Source organism: Malaclemys terrapin, chromosome 15, assembly GCF_027887155.1.
Source record: "Malaclemys terrapin pileata isolate rMalTer1 chromosome 15, rMalTer1.hap1, whole genome shotgun sequence".
Classification (NCBI taxonomy): Eukaryota; Metazoa; Chordata; order Testudines; family Emydidae; genus Malaclemys; species Malaclemys terrapin.
Genome location: NC_071519.1, coordinates 33,088,178 through 33,113,521, shown reverse-complemented (window position 1 = coordinate 33,113,521; position 25,344 = coordinate 33,088,178). Strand labels below are relative to the sequence as shown.

The 25,344-nt window shown below is 49.6% G+C and overlaps 2 protein-coding genes across 2 annotated transcripts; one reads left to right on the top strand and one right to left on the bottom strand.

The window, feature by feature from the left end:
- Positions 1-11: 11 nt before the first annotated feature.
- BUD13 (BUD13 homolog) lies at positions 12-13,717 on the top strand. The gene is made up of 11 exons (XM_054005444.1): positions 12-209; positions 1,824-1,917; positions 3,709-3,793; positions 5,178-5,235; positions 5,872-6,617; positions 7,596-7,951; positions 8,245-8,353; positions 9,845-9,983; positions 10,388-10,572; positions 10,987-11,068; positions 12,056-13,717. Exons 1-11 carry the CDS (start codon positions 88-90, stop codon positions 12,147-12,149), a joined length of 2,070 nt encoding a protein of 689 aa, XP_053861419.1. The 5' UTR covers positions 12-87; the 3' UTR covers positions 12,150-13,717.
- Positions 13,718-14,372: 655 nt separating this feature from the next.
- LOC128823483 (stabilizer of axonemal microtubules 2-like) lies at positions 14,373-24,275 on the bottom strand. The gene is given in 11 exon segments (XM_054005790.1): positions 14,373-16,026; positions 16,158-16,300; positions 17,621-17,754; positions 17,757-17,805; positions 18,763-18,910; positions 19,449-19,674; positions 22,046-22,168; positions 22,467-22,683; positions 23,069-23,205; positions 23,300-23,630; positions 24,197-24,275. Coding segments are annotated over 10 exon segments (1,488 nt in total). The 5' UTR covers positions 23,511-23,630; positions 24,197-24,275; the 3' UTR covers positions 14,373-15,926.
- Between the last annotated feature and the right edge of the window lie 1,069 nt (positions 24,276-25,344).

Sequence of the window (25,344 nt, the reverse complement as noted above, 5' to 3'; positions counted from 1 at the left end):
ACGTGCAGCGGCCGGGGGCCAGTCGGTTTCCGGGGCGCGCCTCGCGCTGTTTTGTCCCCGCCGCCGACCCGTCTGCGCCGCTCCGCCATGGCGGCGCCGGGCCTGTCCAAGGCCGAGTACCTGCGGCGCTACCTGGGCGGGGCCGCGGCCGAGCCGGAGGGCGGCAGGCGCAAGCGGAGGAAGAAACCGCCGGGGAGCAGCGGCAGGGGGTGAGCGGCCGGGCCGGGGGGGATCGCCCCTCCCCCCGCTTCCGGGTTCCCCCCCCCGGATTCCTCGGGGTCCCCCTGCCTCTGGGGTGCCCTGCCCCCCCCCCCCGTTCCAGGGCCTCCTCGGCCCCCGGCGCTCCCCCAGCCCTTAGCCCCCCCTTGCTCCCAGGGACCCCCCCACGCTGCCCTAAGGGTTCCCCTGGCAACGCCCCCCCCCGGGTTCCCCCCCCCCCGGGTTCCCCCCTCCCCGCGCTCAGGGAAATGAGACTGATGAATGGGTTGAAAAATGTGCCCGGTAGCAGCGGTTCTCCCTCAGGGATGTGCTGAGGTCTGCCGGGGGGTCCATCAGCTCCTCTGGAGACTTGCCTGGTTCTGCAACAGGCCACGTAAATAGCACGAGTGGGGTCAGTACGAACTACAATGTCAGACAATGACTTGTTTATGCTGCTCTCTCTCCTATACGCTGAGATACAGGCAAGTGCAATAGTTATATTTCAGTTGATTATCTCCTAAAAACAAGAAAGTCAGCCCCTGTTCAGTACTAGTGGGCGGTGCCACGTCTGTATTTTTATGTCTCATTTTGTAAGCAAGTCTTTTTTAAGTGAGGTGAAACTTGAGGGTACGTACGCAAGACCAATCAGACTCCGGAAAGAGGTACGGTGGTCTGGAAAGGTTGAGAGCCACTGCCTTATAGTGACAGACTCAAGGATCTCCGACTACTTGGCTTAACAGAAGGTTAAGGGGTGACCTGGTTACAGTTTGTAAGAACCTAAATGAGGAATAAATATGTGATAACGGGCTCTTCAATCTAGCAGAGAAAGGTAGAACTCGATCCAGTGGCTGGAAGTTGAAACTAGACAAATTCAGACTGGAAATAAGGTGTACATTTTTAAGAGTGAGACTAATTTACCATCAGAATAACTTACCAAGGTTTTCTATCTCAAACGTTTTTAAAATTAAGACTGGATGTTTTTATAGAAGATTAGGAATTATTGTGGTAAAGTTCCCTGGCCTATGCTATATAGGAGGTCAGGTTCTCAACCTGTTTACCACTGTGGGCTGCATCCAATACTATCTGTATGGCTCTGAGGATGTCATGTGGGCTGCTGCTCTGTGCTGATTGGACCACAAGCTGCCCGCAGGTTGAAAACCTAGATGATCGCAATGGTCCCGTCTGCCCTTGGAATCTGTGAGCCCTCCCCCACTTTCACTTCTGAAGGATCCCCAAGTAACCCCTTAACCATGGGGCCCCACCAAGGATCTCCCCTGCCTCTGAGACCAGAACCCCTGTATCTATCCCTATCTCCAGTGTGTGTTAGGGGATTTGGGGCTTGTGTAGCTTCTTTTCTTGCTCCCCCTGCACTGTTCACTGGGTCTGGGGAGAGGTAGATCTAGAGCATCCCCCCCAGGTAGCTGATTGGGGACAGTTGCTCTTACCACAGTGGACTATGGGGATGCAAAAAGCAACTGCTGTGTCTCTGAGGGTCCTTCTTTTGCCTGCCACCTGAGTTGCATACATTGGACACAAATGCCTCTTATTGCTTCAATCATCTGCTTTGTACTCCCCTGAGCCATGGTCATTTCCTAATGCCACTACCTTTCTCCCCCTCCTCTCAGGATGCGAATAGTGGATGATGATGTGAGCTGGAATAGCATTTCTGCTGCACAAGAGAAAGAGGAGGAGGCAGAGGATGAAGGGGACCTGCCTGTGGTGGGTACTCTAGGGTCGGGAGGCTTGTGCTATCAAAAACCAAATTACTAAGTGTATTCAGCACCCCTACAAACTTCCTGCTGTCATCATGGGGGGAAACACTTGCCGGGGGAATGGCTGCCTGTGTAAGTGGACAAAGTGAATAACTTGTCTGGTTTAACCGTAGAGAGATCTCATTAGTATCCTAGAAAGAATGATATTTTGCATTCAAATGTTTTATATATGCATTGCCGTAGATCTAAAGGCTTAAAGCAGATTGGAGCCTCATTCGGCTAGGCCTTGTACGACCATCAGCAAAGGCAGCATTTGGTGTGTAAGCTACTGCGGGTAGGGACTGATACTACGTCTCTATCTTGCATTAAAAAAATTAACAAAACAACATTATAGCAAAAGGAGAGAGCAGCTGACCCTGCAGAGCTGCTGTTCCGTGAAGGGGGTTCAGAAATCAAACGTAAAATTGACCAGTAGCATAAGTGGGTGCAACTCTGTTGGCCTTAATCAGTGTCAGATTTGTTCCAGAGCATATGTGAAAAATGTGGCTGCACAAGGGCTGTTTTACACTACACGTCCCATAGAGAATCCAGGATGCCCAGTGTCTGAAGGTCTCTAAGTGCTTTTCAGTTACTATTATGCTTCATGACTCATGTTCCTCTTCTGGGGGTAATTGCTTCCTAGAGCAGAGGAGGTTCTCAACCTTTTTCTTTCTGAGCCCCCCCCCAACATGCTATAAAAACCCCACGGCCCACCTGTGCTGCAATAACTTGTTTTCTGCATATAAAACCGAGGGCTGGCATTAGGGGTGGCAAGCAGGGCAATTGCCTGGGGCCCCATGCCACAGGGGCCCCTGCAAAGCTACATTGCCCAGGCTTCAGCTTCAGCCCCGGGCGGCGGGGCTCAGGGACCTGGGCTTCAGACTCATGCAGTGGGGCTTTGGATTTCTGTCCTGGGCCCCAGCGAGTCTAATGCTGGCCCTGCTTGGAGGCCCCCCTGAAACCTGCTGGCAGCCCCCAAGGGGGGCCTGTACCCCTGGTTGAGGACTACTGTGCTAGAGCGTATTCTCCTGTGCTTTGTCTAGTACAGGTTCCAATGACATACTGTGCGTAGATAGACTGTCACTAGTAACTTTTAATGGGCTGTTATTGAGTTAACAATCATATTTTTAAAAGCCTTTATTTGAGTTACTAACAGCACCTGAGATATGGAAAATTTTTTAATTAGACTGATCAGTTTCACTTATTGCTTCTTTTGCAGTAGCCCAACTTCAGTGTCTGGTGAACAGATACTGTTTATATCTAAAACTTGCCTTCAGACAAATAAAGTTCCCATTGGAATTGATTGAAATTTTTTTGCTAATTCCTGTTTTTGAGCCAAATCTAAATTTTGAGCTGAGACTGCTTGACATGGTGGGTCTTTAGAGATTGATTTTTAAATGAAAAAGAAGCAGTGGAGAGCTGTTGCAAAACAAAAGCAACAGATGAGAGAAATATTTTGAAAAGTTTTAAAACAACCGCTTGTAATGAAATCAAATAAGCCCATGCAATTGATGATGTGAGCTAAACTTTGCTATTTAAGTAGGAAGGGATGTGTTCCATTCTAGAGCTACAGAGAACAATCCAGAGACTAATACATAGTCAGAGGCGTTAGCAGTATTGTGTGTTTTGATATCAATGTACAAGAAGTCTGTGCAGCATAATAATCGAGGATTACAGGCAACCACATTAGTTGCCTGTGTGTGTTTATTTTTGAGAGTAGAAAATCTCCTGGGTTGTAACTCTGCTATGTTGCATTCAGGTGGCAGAGTTTATTGATGAGCGTCCAGAAGAAGTGAAACGGATGGAAGAATTCCGGACAAATAGTAAATGGAAGCTTTTAGGAGGTAAGCTTGGAGTGGTGGCTGTGGTTGTTTTATCCCCAGCAAAGTATTCAGCTTGGTTCAATCCCCACAAATGTAGTAAGTCCTTGTTCCAAATAATTTACACTTAAAGATAGGTATGTAGAAGATAGGAAACATTGGGTAACCCAGAGATGGAGAAGACTTAGGTTTTATAGGGTTTTCATTCCACATTTCAATACATATATCTTCTTATGAGCCTTACAGAAGAAAAGGGCTTTCAAGAGGGACTTGACCGAAGAGAGATGGTTTGGCTTAGAAGGGGTGTTCCACAGGAAAGGGCAGCATGGAAAATTACACATGGAGAGTGATAGAAGGAAATGAACAGAGATTCAGGACTGGCATTGTACAGAGAACAGAGGGGCTGATGGGATACAGTAGGACACAGGATGAGATGAGGATGGGGGGACTTGTGAATGGGTTTGAAGATAAAGGCAAGAGCTTCAACTTGACTTCAGCAAGGTGGTGCCCTGCAGTTGTCAGGTTGTCATCAATGGAACTGAGGGTGAAAGTGAGCGTAGTCATCATCTGCAGAAGATGTGAGGGCAGGGGCCTTCTTAGTTGTTTGCAGGGAGCCCTGTCTGACTTCATCTAGGGAGCATGTCTGGGCTAACTTTCCATCCCCTTCCCCTGAGTGTTTTGCTTCTGCAAGCTGAAAAATGAAACACCAACAGAAGAAGCATGTACCCCATAAATCCTGAGATGTGCTCTCATTGTATGGAGGAATCATAGGACTGGAAGGGACCTCGAGAGGTCATCTAGTTCAGTCCCCTGCACTCATGGCAGGACTAATTATTATCTAGACCATCCCTGACAGGTGTTTGTCCAACCTGCTCTTAAAAACCTCCAATGATCCACGACCTCCCTAGGCAATTTATTCCAGTGCTTAACCACCCTGACAGGAAGTTTTTCCTAATGTCCAACCTAAACCTCCCTTGCTGCAATTTAAGCCCATTGCTTCTTGTCCTGTCCTCAGAGGTTAAGAAGAACGATTTTTCTCCCTCCTCCTTGTAACAACCTTTTATGTACTTGAAAACTGTTATCATATCGTCCTGCCCCAGTCTTCCCTCACAGGCCATGTTTTCTAGACCATTAATCATTTTTGTTGCTCTTCTGTGGACTATCTCCAATTTGTCCACATCTTTCCTGAAATGTGGCGCCCAGAACTGGACACAATACTCCAGTTGAGGCCTAATCAGTGCGGAGTAGAGCAGAAGAATTACTTTTCGTGTCTTGCTTACAACACTCCTGCTAATACATCCCAGAATGATGTTTGCTTTTTTTGCAACACTGTTACACTGTTGACTCATATTTAGTTTGTGGTCCACTATGATAAGAATCTAAGTGATGATTCTTTTCTTTTTTTTAGATCAGAATGAAGATTCACAAAGCTCAGACCTTTCTCTAGCTGCCAAGTCTACAGCAAGGTATGGGGCTTTGCCTGGGGTTGTGGTCTCTCAGTACTTTACAGTTAAGCCTTATGATGTAGGTAAGGGATATATGAGGATTGCTTTATTCAGCGCTAAAATGCATTCACCTCTGGGGGAGAACACAGTAACTGTCTAATACAGTGTACAGAAATAATACCCAGAACTTTAACACAGGAAGCAGATTTATTCCATAGTCATTTAAATACGTAGGGAAAATATAGATGGCTGCATGCTGGCAAGCAAAGCCGGAATGTGATGAGGACAGTAGAGTTCCCTCCTTTTCATAACAGCCTTGGGATCTTTAAATTCTCACATGACTCCTGAAAATATTCCGACTGCCCATAACATCTGTTTCAGCCCCTTCCACTATTAAGTGGATTGATCATAAAGTGATTCCGGTAGAATTTAAGTGCCAACCCGGCTGGAGCTCAGAGGGCCCAGGTATAGGAACCCTTTTGGGGTTTTTGGCCTGGTAGTGACAGATCAGAGGTGACAAGTTCAGGCATTAATCTGTGTGAACGTCTGTCTGTGAAACTGAGAACCAAATGTGAATTGGTAACCAGCGCTTCATTCAGCAGGGCTTTAAACCCTGCTGGCTGCTTTACAAACCTCTTGTTTTGTTTTTATTTCCAGTTCAGAAACCACAAAACAAAAGAAAATTAAACACTTATCTGAACCATCACCTCCCAGGAGAGGTCGTCATGATTCGCCTGAGATTTCTCCACCCAGGAGGCAGCGTCATGATTCTTCAGATGAGTCTCTATCCAGGAATCAGCGCCGCGACTCGCCGGACCTGTCGCCGCCCCGCCGTGGGCGCCGCGACTCGCCGGACCTGTCGCCGCCCCGCCGTGGGCGCCGCGACTCGCCGGGCCTGTCGCCGCCCCGCCGGGGCCGCCGCGACTCGCCGGGCCTGTCGCCGCCCCGCCGGGGCCGCCGCGACTCGCCGGGCCTCTCGCCGCCCCGCCGTGGGCGCCGCGACTCGCCGGGCCTCTCGCCGCCCCGCCGTGGGCGCCGCGACTCGCCGGGCCTCTCGCCGCCCCGCCGTGGGCGCCGCGACTCGCCGGGCCTCTCGCCGCCCCGCCAGGGCTGCCGCGACTCGCCGGACCTGTCGCCGCCCCGCCGGGGCCACCACGACTCAGTGTCAGGAAAAAAAAACAAGAAAACTATGGACAAATCGCTACCGGGAGGAATCCAAGGAGAGCGATCTAATCTGAGATCCGGCTTCCCACACAAGTCCTCATCACATCATAAGCGGCAGATAACTCCAGATCTTTCACCCCTCAGGAAGAACAGAGACAGTTCTGACCTAGCCCCATCACCATCTCGGAGAAAGAGAACTGGATCACCTAGTGGGCTGAAAAAACAGAGCAGCACAAGAGGTGAGTATGTATGAGATCATTCAGTGCTAGCCGGGTGCTCTTGGGAACAGCAAGTCACTCAAGTTCGTGTTATTTCTAAACATTTGTCAGGCCCCCGTCTGTGACCATGTTTGCACACTGCTGCCAGCCGTGGGATTTGGAATCAGTGTTTCTTGGTAAGTTAAAGATGGAAAGACTTGGACTTACCTTACAAGAAGTACAAAAATCCCCAGTAACGAACGTTTTGTAATGGTAAAGCTAAGTCTCTCAGTCCTGTTCTGCACAGACTTAGCAAGGGGTTAAAAATCAACCCAGAGTGCCTATATCAAAGGCAAATTGCGAGTAAAAGGAACCCCACGCAAAGAGAAGACTATTTCAAACACGTGTTAGCGAATGTTAACAATATCCTTTTTCCCCGCACGTGAAGAGGTGGCCTTAGGGACCGCCAATAAAAAGCCTAAACAGGCTCCGTCGCCTAAAAGGCGCAAGAGACATGACTCTGATTCTTCACTGGCACGGAAGAGTTCCCAGGACTCGTCTGATTCTGACCTTTCCCCCCTGCGGAACAGTCATAGACCAGGCCTGCTACACCGTGACTCCCCCTCCAAACTCTCTCCTCCCAAGAGGGACCGCTGACCTAGCCCATGCTGATGGGAAATAGCCTCATTCAGGAATGAAACTATTGGAGCAATGCTGATTATACCTAAGTGTACGTACCAGTATTTTTATAGGTGTAGAAGAGGGATTTTCAAAATAACTTCCAGGACCAGTCGGGGCTGTTCTCAGTGCTTGATATAGAGTTCTAAAAGGAGTGCCCAGGGCTTAGCTGTCTGTGTACCCTATTATGACATGGCATGTTTAACATCTCTTCTGGTTTCCAAACTGGCTAGTTTAGCTCTGCAGAGACGCACCTCAGACGCTAGCATGTCCAGGCTTTTACAGGGCTCCAAACTGTATTTTTTTCTGTGATTATAATTTGATATCTCCATATTATTGCAGGCTTTTCTCCAGCCAATAAAAAGCCTAAACAGGCTCCGTCGCCTAAAAGGCGCAAGAGACATGACTCTGATTCTTCACTGGCACGGAAGAGTTCCCAGGACTCGTCTGATTCTGACCTTTCCCCCCTGCGGAACAGTCATAGACCAGGCCTGCTACACCGTGACTCCCCCTCCAAACTCTCTCCTCCCAAGAGGAATCAGAACACGTCTTCAGATTCTGATTTATCTCCTCCCAGAAGGAGTCAGGCAGCTGGAAAGAAACTCCACGGTTCAAGGACCTCTCCTGGCCTCTTGCCTCCTCATCGAGGCCCAGATTCTAAAAGATCTTTCCAGGGGGAGAGAGGAGAGGACCAGAGGGTAAGCTTGTAAGGTATAAGTTTCCTATGCTGCCTTCACTACTTGCCTCACCCCATCCTGCAGTGAGCATTGCTAAGGATGAGTGAATAGCTTTGTCCTCTTGCCCCACTCGGTCATTGTGTGTCTGCTGAGAGTGCCCACAAGGGAGCCAGTTATTGCCCCGGGGAGGGAGGTGGCTTGGTGATGTGGACATTTCTCCTAAGAACTGGACTGAGATCACCAGCTCTTTACATGGATGAGCCTCCACAGCCTTCAGCTAGTGGTAATGTGTGGTATCTCTTTTGGATTTGCAGGCCAGCCAGATGCTCTCTGGGGGTAAAGCTGGCTTGGTGTCAGCCGACCTGCTGCGGAGAGAACAGCAGGAGCTCAGGAGACATGATAGAAATAACAAACACTTGGAAGGTAAAGAGTTAATGAGACTGTAATGGGCATCAACCTGCTTTCAACCTACAGCCTGGTTCCTACTGCTTTTTTCTGTGCTAGTTGTAGGGGTTTGGGGTGTGGTGGGCCCTGGCTGAAGTGCTTCTCTGTGGGGTAGCATCTAGGCACTCCGAAAGGCCTTCAAGGGTGGTGTCATGGGTGGGGCCTGTATAAGCCCCTTCATTTTCAGTTTAAATTTTTTTTTTTTACCAAAAAAGTCCCAAGTTTTACAAAAAGTATTCATTTTTTTTCTCATTTTCACCCTACTTTTGTATCATTCAAATATATAAAAAATAACTTGTTTTATTAGGAAACTACAACACATTGCATGAGAGATATGTATTACGATAATACAATACTGTGTGTGTGTGTGTGTGTCTGTGTGTGTCTGTGTGTATGCAAAACTGCCTGTTGAAGTAAGGCTATGTATTAGTCTAGATAAGATACACACAATAAACAAACAGGCATGCCCGCAAGCTCGGAAGTGCGTGTGCATCCGAACCTACTGATACATCTCATGCCCGCCATGTACACATTTCAAGCTGTAAGCAGATAACGGTTTAAAGATTTGACACACTAAAATGGGAAGAAAATTAAAATCTGTCAGAATACATTTCAGAACACAAGTATTCAAAAGTTTAAAGAAAACCCCCAAAACAGGAGAAAAGGATGAAGTTGAGTTTATGCACTGCAAACAATGTGGCCCAATTATTAAATGTAAATATTTATAGACTCATAGTTCTAAGCCTACAACAGTAAACTGTTTATTCAAATGAAAAGTTTTATTTGGGGATTAGAGATGTATTGTTTTCTTAAACTCAGAAGTGGCATTGTGTTTTGAGATCTGTTTTAGTTTTGTAGCAAACCACATTGAATGGAATTCAAAGCATTAATCAATCTACTGAATACTTTTTTCCCGTCTTTCCGTTCACCAAAATAAACCCTGATACTTACCCAGACACATTATTAATAGTTTTTTGCACTGATTTTCATCTGTTTTTGTTGTTGCGGTAATAAACACTGATAAATTCCTGGGAAAAATTAAATTAAATAAAAACTGAAAATGAAGGGCCCTAGGCCTGTAAAGTAAATGAAATGTAAATGGTGGAACCCTCCCATCCCCGAGCACTGCTCCCCATGAAATAATAATAGAGAGGGCTGAAGCTTTTGGGACTTGCATCAAGGTGCTAGGCAGGATCAGTGAGCAATTCTTAAAAGAACCGGGTCAGACTGAGATTTGAGTAAGCCTACCTACAAGGACAGCTGTGGTCAGTGGCTAGAAACTGGTGGTTGTGGTTCTATCGTTACTGGTTGGTGACCTTTTTCTGAGGTTGGAATACTTTAAAAACAAAAAATATACCTCAGCCAACCAAAACACAGGGCTGTTGAAGTGCGTAGAAGTGATGGACTGAATTGACTTGAGATTTTGGAAATGTTCTAAAATGACTAACCTGCAACTTCTCATGTCTTCAGATGAATCCCAAAATGCTGAAACAGTCTTTCGAGACAAGTCAGGCCGCAAGAGGGACCTTATGCAGGAACGACTTGAGCAGCAGAAGAAGGCGGAGGCGAAATCTGAGAGAGATGAGCTCTATGCCAAGTGGGGCAAGGGGTAAGAAGCCCCGGGGTTCAATAGCAAACTGCTCAGTCCTCTTCCATGGCATAACATCCCCTCCCCCTAATGATGTAACACCTCTGTTGCCAACAAAGATGGCCGTTGTGAAGGTGGTTTTAGTGATATGGATGCAGGCCCGCTTGTGACTGGACTGAGACCACTGGACTCCTTTCCCAGGGAGCACTGACCAGGCACTGAGATTCTGGACCTGTACACCAAATGTTCTCTCTCATCTTAGAGATCTCTTGACTCTTCCTGTCCTGCACTGGTGTGTGGATTGTGAGTGCTGTACACTTGTTGGTAGCCCAGGATTGCAATCAGCCACGCTCACTGAGCAAGCAATAGGATGTGCCCTGGGTCTGACGTGCTCGACCATAAGGCTTTGTATGTTTCTTTCCAAGCCTGGCCCAGCATAGGCAGCAGCAGCAGAATGTGGAGGATGCCGTAAAGGAGATGCAGAAGCCATTGGCTCGTTACATTGATGACCAAGACTTGGATCAGATGCTCCGCGAGAAGGAGAGAGAAGGGGACCCCATGGCTAACTTCATCAGAAAGAAGAAAGCCAAAGAGAGCAAGGATAAGAAAGGTTGGTTTGTACTTAGGTTATGGCAGTTCAGGGCTCAGGTGAGGCACTGATGAGCAAGGCGGCTGTTAATAAACGCACAGCACGAGACTCACCGTAACGGATCAGTCTGGTTTTGGTGGCTGTTAGTGCAGTAGTGGTAATGACTCACTGTACTGTTGTTGGCCAGCTGTGTTCTGATTGGCTTAGAGACCAGGTGAACAACAGTGCTGTGCTCTTGTGAACCAACGGAGTTCATCTAGATGAAAGGTGGTATTTGGAAGTTCTCCATGAATAATGGTCAGCGCTCAGCGATCTGGCTGGCTGGCTCAGCAGTCAGTGCATGTGTGTGTATGCTGTTTTAGATTGATGATAACGTAACCACATGGTTGAGCTGAAATAGTAATGGATTATATTGCTGCTTTTCTCTGTCTCTAGAGAAGCCCAGGTACAATGGACCAGCACCTCCCCTGAACAGGTTTAACTTATGGCCTGGGTATCGCTGGGATGGAGTGGACAGGTAGGCATTCCTCATCGGTTTGTATTGCACCTAGCATGGTGGTAGAGGTAACAGATGGGCTTCTGCCCTGAAGAGCTTACCCTTAGCTCCAGGGTAACGCAGACAAAAGCATGGGGGAAGTATGCTGTACTGCCTGCACACAAAGGCGTTTTCACACAGTATCTTGGCTTACTGAGCTTCCAAACCTTTTTTTTAAATTATGTGAATTTCATGCCAGAGTGAGGTGCTGGCTCAACACCCCAGAAGACCAGAGTCCTCTGTTGGCAAGCAGCACTGCAGGCTTCTCGTTAGAGTTGCTTGCATTTTTGGGGGGTGAACATGGCTTTTCAGTGGTATTGAAATGTTTGTGTTTGCAATTTTACAAATAGTTGGTCAAATTGAAATGTCAAATTATTGGGTTTCAGTTTTTTTCAAGTGCCTGCCCCCTTCTCTTTTCCCCTTTCCCATCCTCCCCTCTTTTTTTCCAGTGAGGTGGGAGCAGGGCCCCAACTGCTCTTTTTTTGTATTGAATATAAACAATTTTTTAATTTGTTTGATGAAAAATCAAAAACTTCCATGAAATGTGTTTAATTTTTCACAGAAAATACTTGCCCTTTTCTCATCATCTGTGCTTCCCACACTCTGCTCTCCCCCTTGCTAATATGCCTCAGTGCTGACATTTGCAGATCCTTGCTATGGTGGGCTGGGAGACCTATCTCCATAGTTTGCCTGTCTTGCCAATGTGGGGATACGTGGCCTTTGCAGTCGGGACATTTATCATGAAAAACTGGAAGGAGACCCACCTAATTTGCTGTACAGTGGCCACTGAACTGCCACCAGATGGCACCAGCTGTTGTTAACCACAGATGGGGCTGAAACTGAGCCAGCAATCTAGAAATGGAAGGGAGCTTGAGCCATCTGGTCGTTCCAGAAGGTTTCATTTTTCAGAAATGGCTTGGTAAAGTATATTGTGCACCAACCCACACTCTTGTTGATATTATTTTGTAGGTCCAATGGGTTTGAACAGAAGCGCTTTGCCAGGCTAGCCAGCAAGAAGGCAGTTCAGGAGCTTGCATATAAGTGGAGTGTTGAGGACATGTAAACAAAAGAGAAAACCAAATGGAAGACTGCTCCTGGCTCCCCTTTGGGGAGGAAGTGAGACCCCAGTACAACCTAATGACATTGCAAGAGCTGTAAGGAATGGCTCATTCTTCCTTGAACACCTCTTCTTTAACACTTAGCATTCAGTGTTAAAATGGATGACCTGGGGGTGAGAAGGCTGCCTCTAAAGGAAAGTTCAAGATGCTCCTGGAAGAGGATGAAAACAGGTCACTCTCTCCAGTCAGGCAGAGAGGAGAAGGCGGGAAACTTTGGGTCCCTTGAGCACAGAGAAGAACTCCTACAGCTTTACTGCGAGCAGCCGGAAAGTGCAGTATCCAGCTACCTGCAGGAGCAGTTCTGCTCTCTTGGACTTGCTGTGAGATGCAGAAGAGACACCAGTTTCTGGCATTAATATTTTTTTAACAAATTATATGTAAATACATTTGTAATCCTATTTTCAGCCAAACTCTTGGTTCCCTGGAGGTGTTTTTGGGATCTGCTGATTTTCAGTTGTGTCCCAAATCTCAGGTGCTTCTCTGGGGTGCGGAGAGGATTAAAGAAAACTCATTCAGAGAATTATGCTTTTGTGTGTCAAGATTGTAAACTGGAAGTTGAGATTTCAGCTCTGGGGAGCTCAACAGGGGTTTGTAGGCAGTGGTGGCAGCATAGGTTTAATACCGTCAGCTGGCTTGTCGCTGTTGTGCCCCAGCAAGTCTGCCTGATGTCATTGCTAAGGAGCCTGAAGTGGCTCTTTTGTCCTGCAATGTGGATTCCCCGACTGGCTGTGAAAGCCCCTCCTGTTCCTAGTTCTGAGCTATGCTAAGTAGATGAATATTTCCTACAATGCCTTGCGCCATATGGTGAAACATCACTGTCTGGTCCCTTCCTAAATGGGGTTTTTGGAGAGAGGGGTGTGGAGGAGAAACTCTTTTGTTGTATTTGACAACAAACCCATCCTGGCTAGAAACTCTGGCAGCTGGTCTAGGTTAACTGCTCATGGAAAGATTCAGTTAATAGTGGGTTTAAATGTACTACCCTGAATGTGATTTTTATTTTGAGCATCTGATGGCAAGGGGTTGGTATCTATCACAAGGGCTGACAGGGCCAAGCTAGCTTGGCAGTTGCATAGTCACAGCATTGCTGTCTGCAGGTTTGTTTAAACCTGAAATCTGACTTTCAGAAAAGACGACCGCTCTACCAAGACTCTGAGCCACAGCTAAGGTAGAGACAATGTGTTGAGAAAGCACCTCTGATCTCACAGGCCGTTGGAGTTTTCTCTTTCTTTACTTTGCAGAGAGAAGGTGTTGAATGCCCAGCTGTTTCCATGGAAGGTCCTTGCCTTAGTGGCGGTCTGGGTCTTGGGATAGGAATTAGGCTCCCATGGTTCTTATGCTGCATGAGGGTGCTGGGTGGGAAGTATAGTGTACAGGCTTTCTTAGGAAATGTGATTCGTGGAGTGGTGTTTTCTCCCTGTCAAAAGGTGATGCTCCTTTTTTATTTAACAGGTTAAATTTTTAACAGTCCTGTAACCTGGATGAAAAATTGTAAATAATAATGTTTTTTAGCTGGCTCTGTGTGTGGTGTGTTTTTTTTAAAAATACAGTGGGGTTTAAGCTGGCATAAGTGTGTCTCAGGGGTGTGGATTTTTCACAGCCCTGAGACAAGTAGCTCTGATTTAAGTTCCTGGTGAAGACCAGCTCTAAACACATGTGTAAGATAAACTTATGCATGGGGCAGATATCAATCTTTCACTATGGTTACTGTTTGAATTAATGATAAAAAAATTAACCCCTGGCTTTAAGTCAATGTAAGTTGTAGGCCTTTGCCCTCTTGAGATAGATGTATGTGTCACAGGTTGGATCACAGAACCCCCCCTTGGGAGCTGCCATCAGATGTGCCAAGATTACTACTACTACCCCTGCTTTCCCTACCACTCAGGACTCCAGCACCCTGTCTTGCTGAGCCAGACACACCCATCTGCTCCAGCAAAGACCCAGGGTCTGAATTACTTGCCCCAAAGCTGCAGCTTTACCTGAAAGTAGCTAACCAAAGTGTTCCTGTTTAACACTCAAGTGCCCAACTCCCAATGGGGTCTAAACCCAAATAAATCCATTTTACCCTGGATAAAGCTTATGTAGGGTAAACTCAAGTTGTTTGCCCTCTATAACACAGATATGCACAGTTGTTTGCTCCCCCAGGTATTAATACATACTGAGTTAATAAATAAGTAAAAAGTGATTTTATTAAATACAGAAAGGATTTAAGTGGTTCCAAGTAGTAACAGACAGAACAAAGTAAGTCACCAAGCAAAATAAAATAAAATGCATAAATCTATGTTTAATCAAACTGAATACAGATAAGATCCTCACCAGTTCCAGAATGCTCCCTTTTACAGGCTAAACTCCTTTTAGCCTGGGTCCAGCAATCACTCACACCCCTTGCACACTGTCCTTTGTTCCAGTTTCTTTCAAGTGTCCTGAAAGGTGGAGAGGCTCTTTCTTTAGCCAGCCGAAGACAAAATGGAGAGGTCTCCCAGGCGTTTAAATAGACTCTTGTGGGTGGAGACCCCCCTCCTCACTCCTATGCAAAGTCCAGCTCCAAGATGGAGTTTAGGAATCACCTGGGCAAGTCACATGTCCCTGCATGACTCAGTTTTTACAGCATCCATTGTTTACATGCTACCTTGAATGTCCTCAAGTAGACATCTTATGTGGATTGGAGCATTCCAAGATCCATTGTCCTTTAAGTGCTGCTTGATTAGGTACTTAATTTCAACATTCCTTTCTCCAGGAACTGACCAAATGCTCTACTAAGGTTATTTAGAAATCAAGCCAGTGCACAGCCAACATTCAAATGATACATGCATACAAATAGGATTAATACATTCAGTAGATCATAACCTTTACGGAGATATGTTACATGGCATATGTAGCATAAAACACATTCTAAGTATATTTCCATAAAGCCTTATGGGAGGTACATTATGTAAATATTTTTTTGTCATCTGATTTTTCTGATAAGTCACGTGCTGCTGGTGCTCCTCTGTTACTCCAGACTTGCAGAAAACTACTGTCTGGGATTCTTCAGATAGAGAGAAAGTTGGGAACACCCCTTTTGCTGAGGAATGCACATCTGTTTAATCAGGACCATTTAAGTGCTAACACTAAGCACAAGCAATTTTTATTATCTTTAAAATAAAATGCAAAATAGACTAATGCACTCTGAAAGCTAGTGTTAAAATATTAATGGCAGCATTCCTACAGAATCCTTAAACAAACAGGAAATACAATGAAATTAGGTACAAATTATTGAATAATTTCAATAGCCATTACATTTTGTATTGCTGTAACTTAAACCACCACCACATCCATGCACAACACCCAAATTAACGGCAGCTATTCTAGGATGTGTCTGCACGGTGATTGCTTACCCACGCTAGCTTGAATCTCGCTCACCTGGCTAAGAGGCAGTGAAGACCTGCAGGCTGTACAAGCCGGCCGAGAACCCTTGGTACGTACTTGGGTTCCTATTCTGTGCTGCTGCATCTTTGTTTTTAGCCATGGTAGCTAGATTAAAGTTAGTGCGAGTACTTCTGTGCGAGCTGCAATCACACCTCTGCAGTGTAGGCACTCAAGTTTCAGAGATTTTAGATGCCATTTTAATGTTGCTAAGATGCACAAAAAACAGTTTATCAAATTGTCTAGTTAGTAATGGTTTGCCCATTAGCATTCTGGGGACAGAGTTGATTTGGCTGAGGGACCTGGATCCACACTGCATATCAGGCTTTAACGGGCACAAGAGAATTAATTGTTTCTCTTCCCTGCTGCTGTTGCTGGATCAGGTACATTTGCAAACGACAGACTGGGAGTGGGATAGGCCTGGAAAAGAAAGTGTTGAGAACCCAGTTATGTGTCTGACTGGTGCAACCGGAGCCGTAGTTGCATTGCAGGAATCAGAATGTTGCCATGGCCTGCCTGGACTTGATCACCGAAAGAGATAGAAGCTGTACCTGTAAGACTCCCTGTGGATGGTGGAGAAATCCTGCTTTCCCTGTGCTCGGATGGGTTTCTGCTCTGGTTTGCAGTTCTTCACCTTCTCTGCTCTCTGGGGCAGGAATGTGCTGTGTGTGGTAGTTTGGCTTTCAAACTTGCCCTAGAAATCCAAACAGTCACAGAGTTCAGTCCCTTTTTTTGGTATTTTACACTGCAAGGTGTTGGGAGACGCTATCAAAGCACCCCCTGCCCCAGCCATGCCTACATTAAACATGAGCCAACTGCTAACTAGAGATTGCAGCAATCTGTCAGCTTCCTTTCCATTCCGCATGTGGACCAGAGGTAATTACATTTGAAAAAGAAAGAACTGGAGAAAACTAGGAAATTGCTTTTAGGAAATATTAAAGTGTGTGAGCAAGGAAGTGGGGTTTTTCCCCTGTTGTTGCTGCGGTCAGTTGTAGATTCTCTGTCACTGCCAATGTAAAATAACAGATGAGATAAGGCACTTGTAAATATACAATAGGGCTGTACAGGGGGCAGACAGACATGGCCGGTTTGGACTCTGCCGTCTGTTTCTGGATGTCCCTGAACGCTGTTTGCTAGGGGGTCTGGGACATAAGGTAGCATGTGTGTGCTGCCAGGGGAGCATTCAAAATACCCAGGTTTAACTTGGTGAACGTTAGTCTAAGGCCTGCTTTCCTCCACCTGTTAGGGTGACCAGACAGCAAATGTGAAAAATCAGGACAGAGGGTAATAGACGCCTATATAAGAAAAAGACCCAAAAATCGGGACTGTCCCTATAAAATCGGGACATCTGGTCACCCTACCACCTGTTGCTGTCTCAGCTGTGCCCCTCCTGGGGGGAGCAGTAGAGGACCCTACACTGGCTGGTAGCAGCAGGGTGCCCAGCTCCAGCCTCCTCTCTCTCTCTCCCTCCCACCCCACCCCCTGCCCCACTACACATTGCAGCAAGAGGGCTGTCTTTGTTCTGGTCATGGTTTCCTCACTGGATGTTTGCTCCAAGCTCCTGTTCCCCTCCCTCATTCCCTGCCCACCAGCTTCCTCTCCCTACACATCTGCCCTGGGTAACAACTCCCTCACCTCCCATCATGTTAGTGCCACACATCTTCTTTAAAAGGTGATACCTGCATCCATTATGCTGCCTGTCTCTCAAATCCCCCTCTCCCCATGCGTCTATTCAGATAATAAACTCTGCAGGGCAGGGACTGCATGCCTGGGGAGTCCATGCAGCACTGGTCATGGTACGACCCTGACTGAAATAGGAGTTGGCTGCTGTTCTCTCAAGCGCATTATCATTCATGGGACAGTGGCCTCTGTCTTTGTGGTACCCTGTGGAATTTGTCTGGTGTACAAGGCTGTGCTGAGGCTCTTGGATGCATTCCGCTTTCACAGGACCGTCTGTGTTGTGTGAGGGTGCCAGCCAGTTAGCAGGAGCGGTCTCCTGCCCCCATCGTATTACCAGAGGTCGGATGTAGACTCCATCGTGGGGGTCACCTTGCCGGATTCGGGGCTGGACTCTCCACTCTCTGAAGAAGAACTTGTGGGCTGTGGAATCGTCAAACTTTGCAGGGAGGGATCTCAGCACTGTGGGGTCCACTGGATAGTCCCCGGAGGCCTGTCCAAGGGCAGAGGAGGGTAAGAGAGCTGAAAAGAGACACGAGAGGGTCAGAACAACCACAAGCTCTTTATAGCACTTTTCACCTCTAGATTGCAGAGAGGCATGGCCAGATTTTCAAACGAGTTTTGCACCTTGTAGCTCCCATCGAGAACACTGCAGAGTTTAAAAAAAAAAAAAAAAAAAAGTCTGTCCCTTGGTACGTAGAGAACGTGGTGGCGGGAAATGCTGCTTGCTGTTCCAGGCGTGGAGCTGGGATTGGAATGGCCAAGTGCAAGATTTACACCAATGGTTTATTACTGGGTCACAATGACACTGGTGAAGAGGGAGCCAGCCCATTTCTGCCATGCAGGGACAGGACAAAACGGTGGACAGTGACACTGATACCTAGGGGCGGGGGTTCAGGCAAGGTTCCCTCCGTCTCATTTTCTCTTTAGCTTCCTTTTCCCCCTCCCCCCCCCACTGTCAGGATCACTGCAATAGGGGATTCTCTGTCCATGCTACACAAAGCAGCCACTGCACCCCCACCACAAAAGCCAAGGGGTGCCCAGATACTGGCCCCACCTCACCCTGGTTTAGAGTTACTGACTTATTGAATGAATGCAGAATACAATATCCTGAACTTCTGCCATGGCTTGTCCAAGAATCTCCAAGCAATTCATCCATGGGAACTGCGTGGCCCACACCCCTTTACAAATACTGGCTAATTAAGGAGGAGATTTTCAAAGCCTCCCAGCCTATGGGTCAAAGGAGTGTTACTGTTCCCATTTTACAGACAGGAGGGGAAGAAACTTGCCCAGGGTCACAAAACAAGGCAGTGGCAGAGCTGGGAATTAACCTAGGCATCCTGACTCCTAGGCCTTGTGCTCTACTCACTAGATTTATTCCCACTGTGTGAGTGAGAATCTTTATTCATTCACTGAATTTAACTGTGCTCAGAGTCCCTTTATCTCCATTTAACCCCCATCTCCTTCCCTTCCCATTACCTTGGTCACCGTGTCTCCACTGAATTTTCCATCCCTCTCTTTCCCCAAGTCTGCCAGCTCCTCTTTCAGTTTGATGGGGCTGGCACGAGGGTATCTGCGGGTGTCCCAGCCATGGTAGCTTTCCCTCTGCACCGTCTGAAAATCTGTGCTGGGTGGAAGAGGGACACACTTCAGCGGTGAGGTGAATCAGGTGTTTTAGAGCTTTGCATCCCCAGCCATCACTGCAGCATCTCCTGGAGTTTATTCATGGCCCTGCCGAGGACTCTCTGTGCATCCTCAGGCAAGTCACTTCATTGCTCCATGCCTTAGTTTCCCCATCTGTAAAATGGGGTCATCACTGAGCTACTGCGTTTGGTAAGCATGTGCGTTAATATCAGTGAATGTCTGCCTGCCAGGCACCATTCACCTGAGGATCTCAAAGCCCTTGGCAATGTTGTTTATAGGAACAAAATCATGTTTCCTTCCTCTTCCCAAAACTTGTTGCTGGGGTTGGACGCAGCCTTCCTCAGACTGTGAGGAGGGGAAGGCCCTTGTGCTAACTCTCTATTAAAGGCTCCGCTCACCTGCTCTGCTGTTCCAGGGATACACAGCCCCCTTGTTGCAATGATGAGACAACCCCCTCGCCCTGCCTGGAGTTCCCCCATTCCAAGCCCTGCCCAAGGTGGTTACTTGATGGCTGCACTCACCTGAAGCCCTGGTTGATTGCCAGGTTGTCCAGAGGAGGCTGCGCAGGCTGAATCCGTGCAGGTAACAAGCTACATGCTGGGAAATCGCTCTGGTACTTGGTCATGTATTCCACCCAGGCTCGTTTCCCTGCTGGCACTACTCCTTTACCGCGTGACTGGGCTACCCGCTTCTCCAAGGGCACAGACTGGTAGGTGCTCTGGTGAGTTGTCGTCATGTCATGATCACCTAGCAGAACAGAAAGCAATGTACTGCCCCATGCCGAGGGGGTGGGGGTTAGTCGTTGGAGGGGCTACCCAGTCTATAGGAGCAGGGTTTGGCTGGTTTGCCAGCCCTACTGAGAGGGGTTGCAGAAATCAAGAGCGTCCCCTGTCTTAGGCCGGATTAATAAATGATGCATCTCCCAGCGGGTCTCAAACTCAGGCTAGAGAATGGGGACGCTTTTCCCAGCTCTGGTTTGGAAAGTAGCCCAGGGAGAGCTCAGCCCAGGCTTTCCATGTTGTCTCAGTGCTCAGACAGCCCCTGGGCTGGCAGCTGAGAGATGACATGGAAACGAGCCCACCCACCCAGTGTGCTCAGCTCTGCCATGCTCGCAAGTCTCTGAAACTTTGTGCTGCTTCCTGCACATGGCACAGCCCCATCCTGTACTTCCGGCGCCGTATCATAACGCCTAGCCGTGACCAGCCTCCTGGGGGGTGTCTACACTGCAAGGGGCAGGGAGTCTCAGAGCCTGGGTCCTCAGGGCTTGTGCTAAGAATAACATGGAGCTGTTCAGACTTGGGCTCAGAACCCCAGGGAATGGGGTGAGCTGCAGAGGTCGAGCTGCAAATTCCCCACAGCTGTTTTTAGCACCCAACACAAGCCCCAGGCCGTAGACTTGCTGCCGCTTGCACAGGGCCACTCAGAGTGGGTTCAGGCCCTGCTGAAAAATTTTTTTCAGGCCCCCCAGCAAGGGCAGACTGGCTAAACAGGGCCAACGGGGGGCAGAGAGGGAGAAGCTGGGGAAGCCAGGTCCCCTTCCAGACTACCAGGCCCTGGTAAGACAACAGGGGGAGGAGGGGAAGCCAGGCCCCAGGCCCCCTTCTAGACTGCCAGGCCCCAGTAATTTGTACCAGCTTCCCCCCCTCATCATCCCTGTGCTTGCAGCGTAGATGTACTCCTAGACCAGTGGCTCTCAACCTTTCCAGGCTACAGTACCCCTTTCCAGAGTCTGATTTGTCTTACCTACCCCCAAGTTTCACCTCACTTAAAAACTACTTGCTTACAAAATCAGACAAAATACACCTGTGTCATAGCCCACTCGTACTGAACAGGGGCCAACTTTCTTGTTTTTACCACTAATTATAAAATAAATCACTTGGAATATAAATATTGTACTTACATTTCAGCGTATACACAGAGCAGCATAAACAAGTCATTGTCTGTCTGACACTTTAGTTTGTACTGACTCCACTAGTGCTGTTTACATAGCCTGTTGTAAAACCAGGCAAACCTCTAGATGAGCTGATGGACACCCCCACTTGAAAACCTCTGCTCTAGACCAGTGGTTCTCAACCTATTTATCTCTGTGGGCCGCATCCAATACTACTTGTATGGCCCTGAGGATGTCACATGGGCTGCAGCTCGGTGCTGATTGGGCCACAGGCTGAGCATCACTGTGGTCCGCATTCAATACTACCTGTATGGCCCTGAGGATGTCACATGGGCTGCAGCTCGGTGCTGATTGGGCCACAGGTTGAGCATCACTGCCCTAGACTGTCTCACCTTGGGAGCCGCTTGGGCTAGAGGAAAAGGGCCTGGTCACAGGCTGGCCCTTTAAGGGAGCGGGATGAGCCTTGCTGTGACCTGGCAGCTGAAGGTGATGTGGAGGCGAGGCCAGTGACTGGTCCCAGCTGTGGGGGGGACTGGAGCTGGCTGCACAGAGAACGCAGTTGGGAGGAACCCAGGAGAGAGGAGCTGGGACAGGCGTGGCGAGGCAGCTGCGAGAAGGGCCTGGAGAAAGGCGGTAGCTGGGGTGAAGCTGCCTGCAGCCCTTCAGGAAGAAGGTAGGCACGAGCGCTAACCAGCGGTGGGCCCAGGAGGGGCTAGTGGGCCTGGGGAGGGGGTTCTAACCCCGACCAGGAGGATGTTGTTATGCACTGATGAGGGGGGGACAGGCCTGTGCCCTGCAAAGCTGGTTAGAGCAGGGGTTCTCAAACTGGGGGTCAGGACCCCTCAGGGGGTTGCGAGGTTATTACATGGGGGGTTACAAGCTGTTAGTCTCCACCCCAAACCCTGCCTTGCCCTCAGCATTTATAATAGTGTTATAAATTAAAAACACTTTTTAAGGGGGGGGTTGCTATTTGAAAGGGGTCACCAGTACAAAAGTTTGAGAACTACTGGGTGAGAGGGCTGCAGAGGGAGGGTGAGCGGAATGAAGCAATAAAACCAGCAGGGCGGTGCTTGAAATGCTCGCGCGGGTTGGAGAGGGGATTGCTAAGACGCCAATAGCGAATGGAACCCAGCGTGGGCGGCTGCGTGCTGCCGGGCCAATGCGGGGGCAGCCCTGCTTCCAGGCCCATGTGGATGTGGGGCTGGAAGCTTTCATTCTCTCTGTTACCTTCAATGGTGAGCTGAGCCTGGAGGCCTTTGACCAGCTCCGGTTTGGGGATGCGTTTCTCAGTGAACTCTCGCTGCGTGGTGCTTTCCATCTCGGCTGCCTGGTCAGGGGACAGGAGAGCGCCTAGGGTGGAGAGAACGGGGCTGGTGCCGCTCAGTGTTCCCAGCGTGCCAGGCTGAAGCCCGGGCTTCGGGCATGTTCCCGGGCACAGAGCCCAGCACAGCACAACCCAGCCCCGCTTCAGGCACTGTGGGCCCGGTGTTTGGCATTGGCGAGCCCCTCCTGGCTCCCGTAGTGCCGGTGAGCCCTCAGGGCACTATCGGGATCCAGGACTCAGGGATGGGGCATGTGGAATGGGGGCACCCCAAGTTAATGAAGCCCCTTTGGCTGATCTCAGCCTGGGGGTGGGTCCCAGCTGTACCTGCCAGGGCTGGTGGCTCTCCATAGCAGGCTGGGCGTTCCGCTCGCCATCCTTTGTAGCTCTCCTTGGTGGTGGTGGCGTGGGGGAAGCCGGAGCTGTCAGGCTGCCTGGGAGTCGGGGGCCGCCGGAGGGTGGTCACGACCGGCTCCCTGGGCGGGAAGTGGAGGCGGTACAGACTCTGGCTTTGGAAGGGCTCCTGTGGGCACTGATACGCCTCCTGCAAAACATGACCGCCCCGTGCCCGGGGCTAGAGAGGTCAGCCTGTCTCCTCCCCGTGGGGCTGCTGGGCCCACGCCGCTCCCAGGGAGCGACCCATGGCGCTAACCCTGCCCCAGTGGAGAGCAGGCAGCGCAGCCCCCGTTGGCGCTGACTGGGTTCCAGAGTGCCCAGCCGCAGAGGGCACCTCCCCACATGAGGGGCGACGGGTGGGTTAATTCACAGAGCCCCCGTGGCCTGCAGGCCTTGCCATGGCAGGTGTGTGGGTGGGGTAGAGCCCTGGCCTTCTCCAAGGGGGCGGGTGGGGAGAGAGGGGTTCTCCTTTCTCCCTCGGGAGAGGGGGATGGCAGGAGCCTAGCCTGGATCGGCTGCGGTGCTGGTGTTACCTGGACAGGCGGCTTGGTCCTCTGGCCCAGCTCCCAGGGAATGAACTCTGCCCGCTGCGTGGTGCTGAAGGCCATGGCCGGGGGGTTGGGGTGTGGAGGGGTGCGGAGCGGCCTCTTGCTGCTTCGAGGATGCACGTCTGGAGGGGAGGAAGAGTGAGGAGGTGACCGGGAGGCGCACGGGGCATGTGTAAAACGCTCCCAAGGGAGGCTGCTTTGGTTTCCCTCGCTTACTTGGTGGCTGGGTGTAAGTGGCCTTGTAATGGGACAGCTGGGGCCTCCTGCAGTCCTGAGGCGCTGGCCTGCTCCGCTTCTTGCAGTTCTTGTGGCGCTTGTGTCGACTGAGCGTGACAGAGAAGCAGCTGAGAGAGAGAAATTGAAACCGGGCTCCCCTCCCCTCTGGGAACATTCTCCACATCCAGCCCGCGTGCCTCAGGGGAGCCATCAGAGCCAGGGGAGGTGACCGCCAAGGCGACCGGGTCTGCTCGCTGGGAGCTGTGTGCTGGGCAGTCGGATGATGGGCCCCTGAGAATTGCTGCCCTCTACTCGGCGTCTCTCAGAGCTTCTGGGGAGACAGCTGCAATTGGTAGGAGGAAGAGATCTCTCCTGTGGTGGAGCTAGGAGCTGGAAGCTACCAAATATTGTGAAATGACCCGCCCCCCCGCCTGCTATTACCCAACCCACTAGCAACATGGCTCAGGGCACGGCTGCAAGCCCCTGTCATGTTCTGTAAAGAGGTGGTTAAAACCTGTAAGTCCCCAGGGCCGTGAGTAAACACTACAGAATATATCTATGCACATGCACGTGGAGGGTCTGTGGGGCAGAGACTTTCTCATGCCTCTAGGTTCCACAGCAGTACAAGTGATGATAGCTCTTTCTAAAACGGCTCCATACTAACGCAGAGAGAAAGAGACCTAGAGCGAGAGAAATAAAGCAGCCGGATGTCCTTCTCCGCTGCCCATGGCGTCTAGCCCGCCTGCCCAACTCAGTGCCAGCAGCTTTTGCTTAAGATCAGGTCTGGTGTGTGGAGAGGGGGGGGAAGGCGAAGCGAATCCAGTCTTGCTCTAGAAGCCTTCAGCAAAAATAAATAAGGGCGTGTGTCTGTCTGTGCCTGTTCGAGCGCTCACTTACCCACAGTCGCACAGTTCACAGAGACAAGCAAACCGCAGGGATTCCATCTCCCAGGCTTGCTGGGTCAGGCGGGCGGAGGGAATCCCTCCGCCCCCGTGAGAGGCAGTGTCTGGTTCAGGAGACGACGGGCTACGGGGCTGGCAGTACGGACCCAGGAGTGCTCCAAGCAGCTACTTCTGGGCTCCAAGGAGTCTCCGTTTGGGCTGAGCTCAGGGGTTTAGTGTGTGTTGCAGGTTGCTATGGTTCCTGGTCTCCTGCCTTTCACCCAGGGGTGATTTGAATGTGAATGGCGCTCTAGCAACCCCACGAATGCCAGGTTACCAGGAGCTTAGAGGAGGGGAGGGTGCTGCGTTTCCCAGGCTAGGTTTGTAACTGACAGAGGATTAGGAGCAGCAGGGGCTGTCCGCAGGGCCGCTAACAACCAAGGGAAAGTACACAGCCCTCTGGCAGGGGACAGTCACTCGCAGGCTGGGGCCCCAAGGTCCAGGGTACTGTGCACACCCGGTGAGCTCTGCGGAAGGGACTGTCTGCATAGTGAAAGGGTGGGAGGGGAAAACAGGCCCAAAGAGAAGTGACTTGCCCAGCAGAGCTGGGGTTAGACCCAGGGCTGCTGACTCCCAATCCAGTACCTTCCACACTGCCTCTCTAATGCTAGTTAGAACATCCCACAGGCTTGGGGGACTCTGGATCGCCCCTGGCCAGTACTGTTCAAGGCAGTCTGCACAGTGCCTGGCATCTCTAGAGCCAGCTCTTGGGCATGGCTGCAGGAAGCTACCGCTTCCCTGGGGCCGGAGCTGCTGAGGAACCGTTCAAGGCTGAAGTCGCCACCAACAAGGAGCAGGCCAAGCCAGCGCCAATTAGCTGAGAGGCCAATCAGCATGTTAATTGAGAGTCCTGTGGCACCTTTAAGACTAACAGATGTATTGGAGCATAAGCTTTCATGGGTGAATACCCACTTTGTCGGATGCAATTCACCCATGAAAGCTTATGCTCCGATACATCTGTTAGTCTTAAAGGTGCCACAGGACTCTCTGTTGCTTTTTACAGATCCTGACTAAGACGGCTCCCCCTCTGATACATGTTGAGTGTCATCAGTCATTTAATTGTTCGAAGCACTGTTTCATTGACAAGTTGAACGGTCCTGGCAG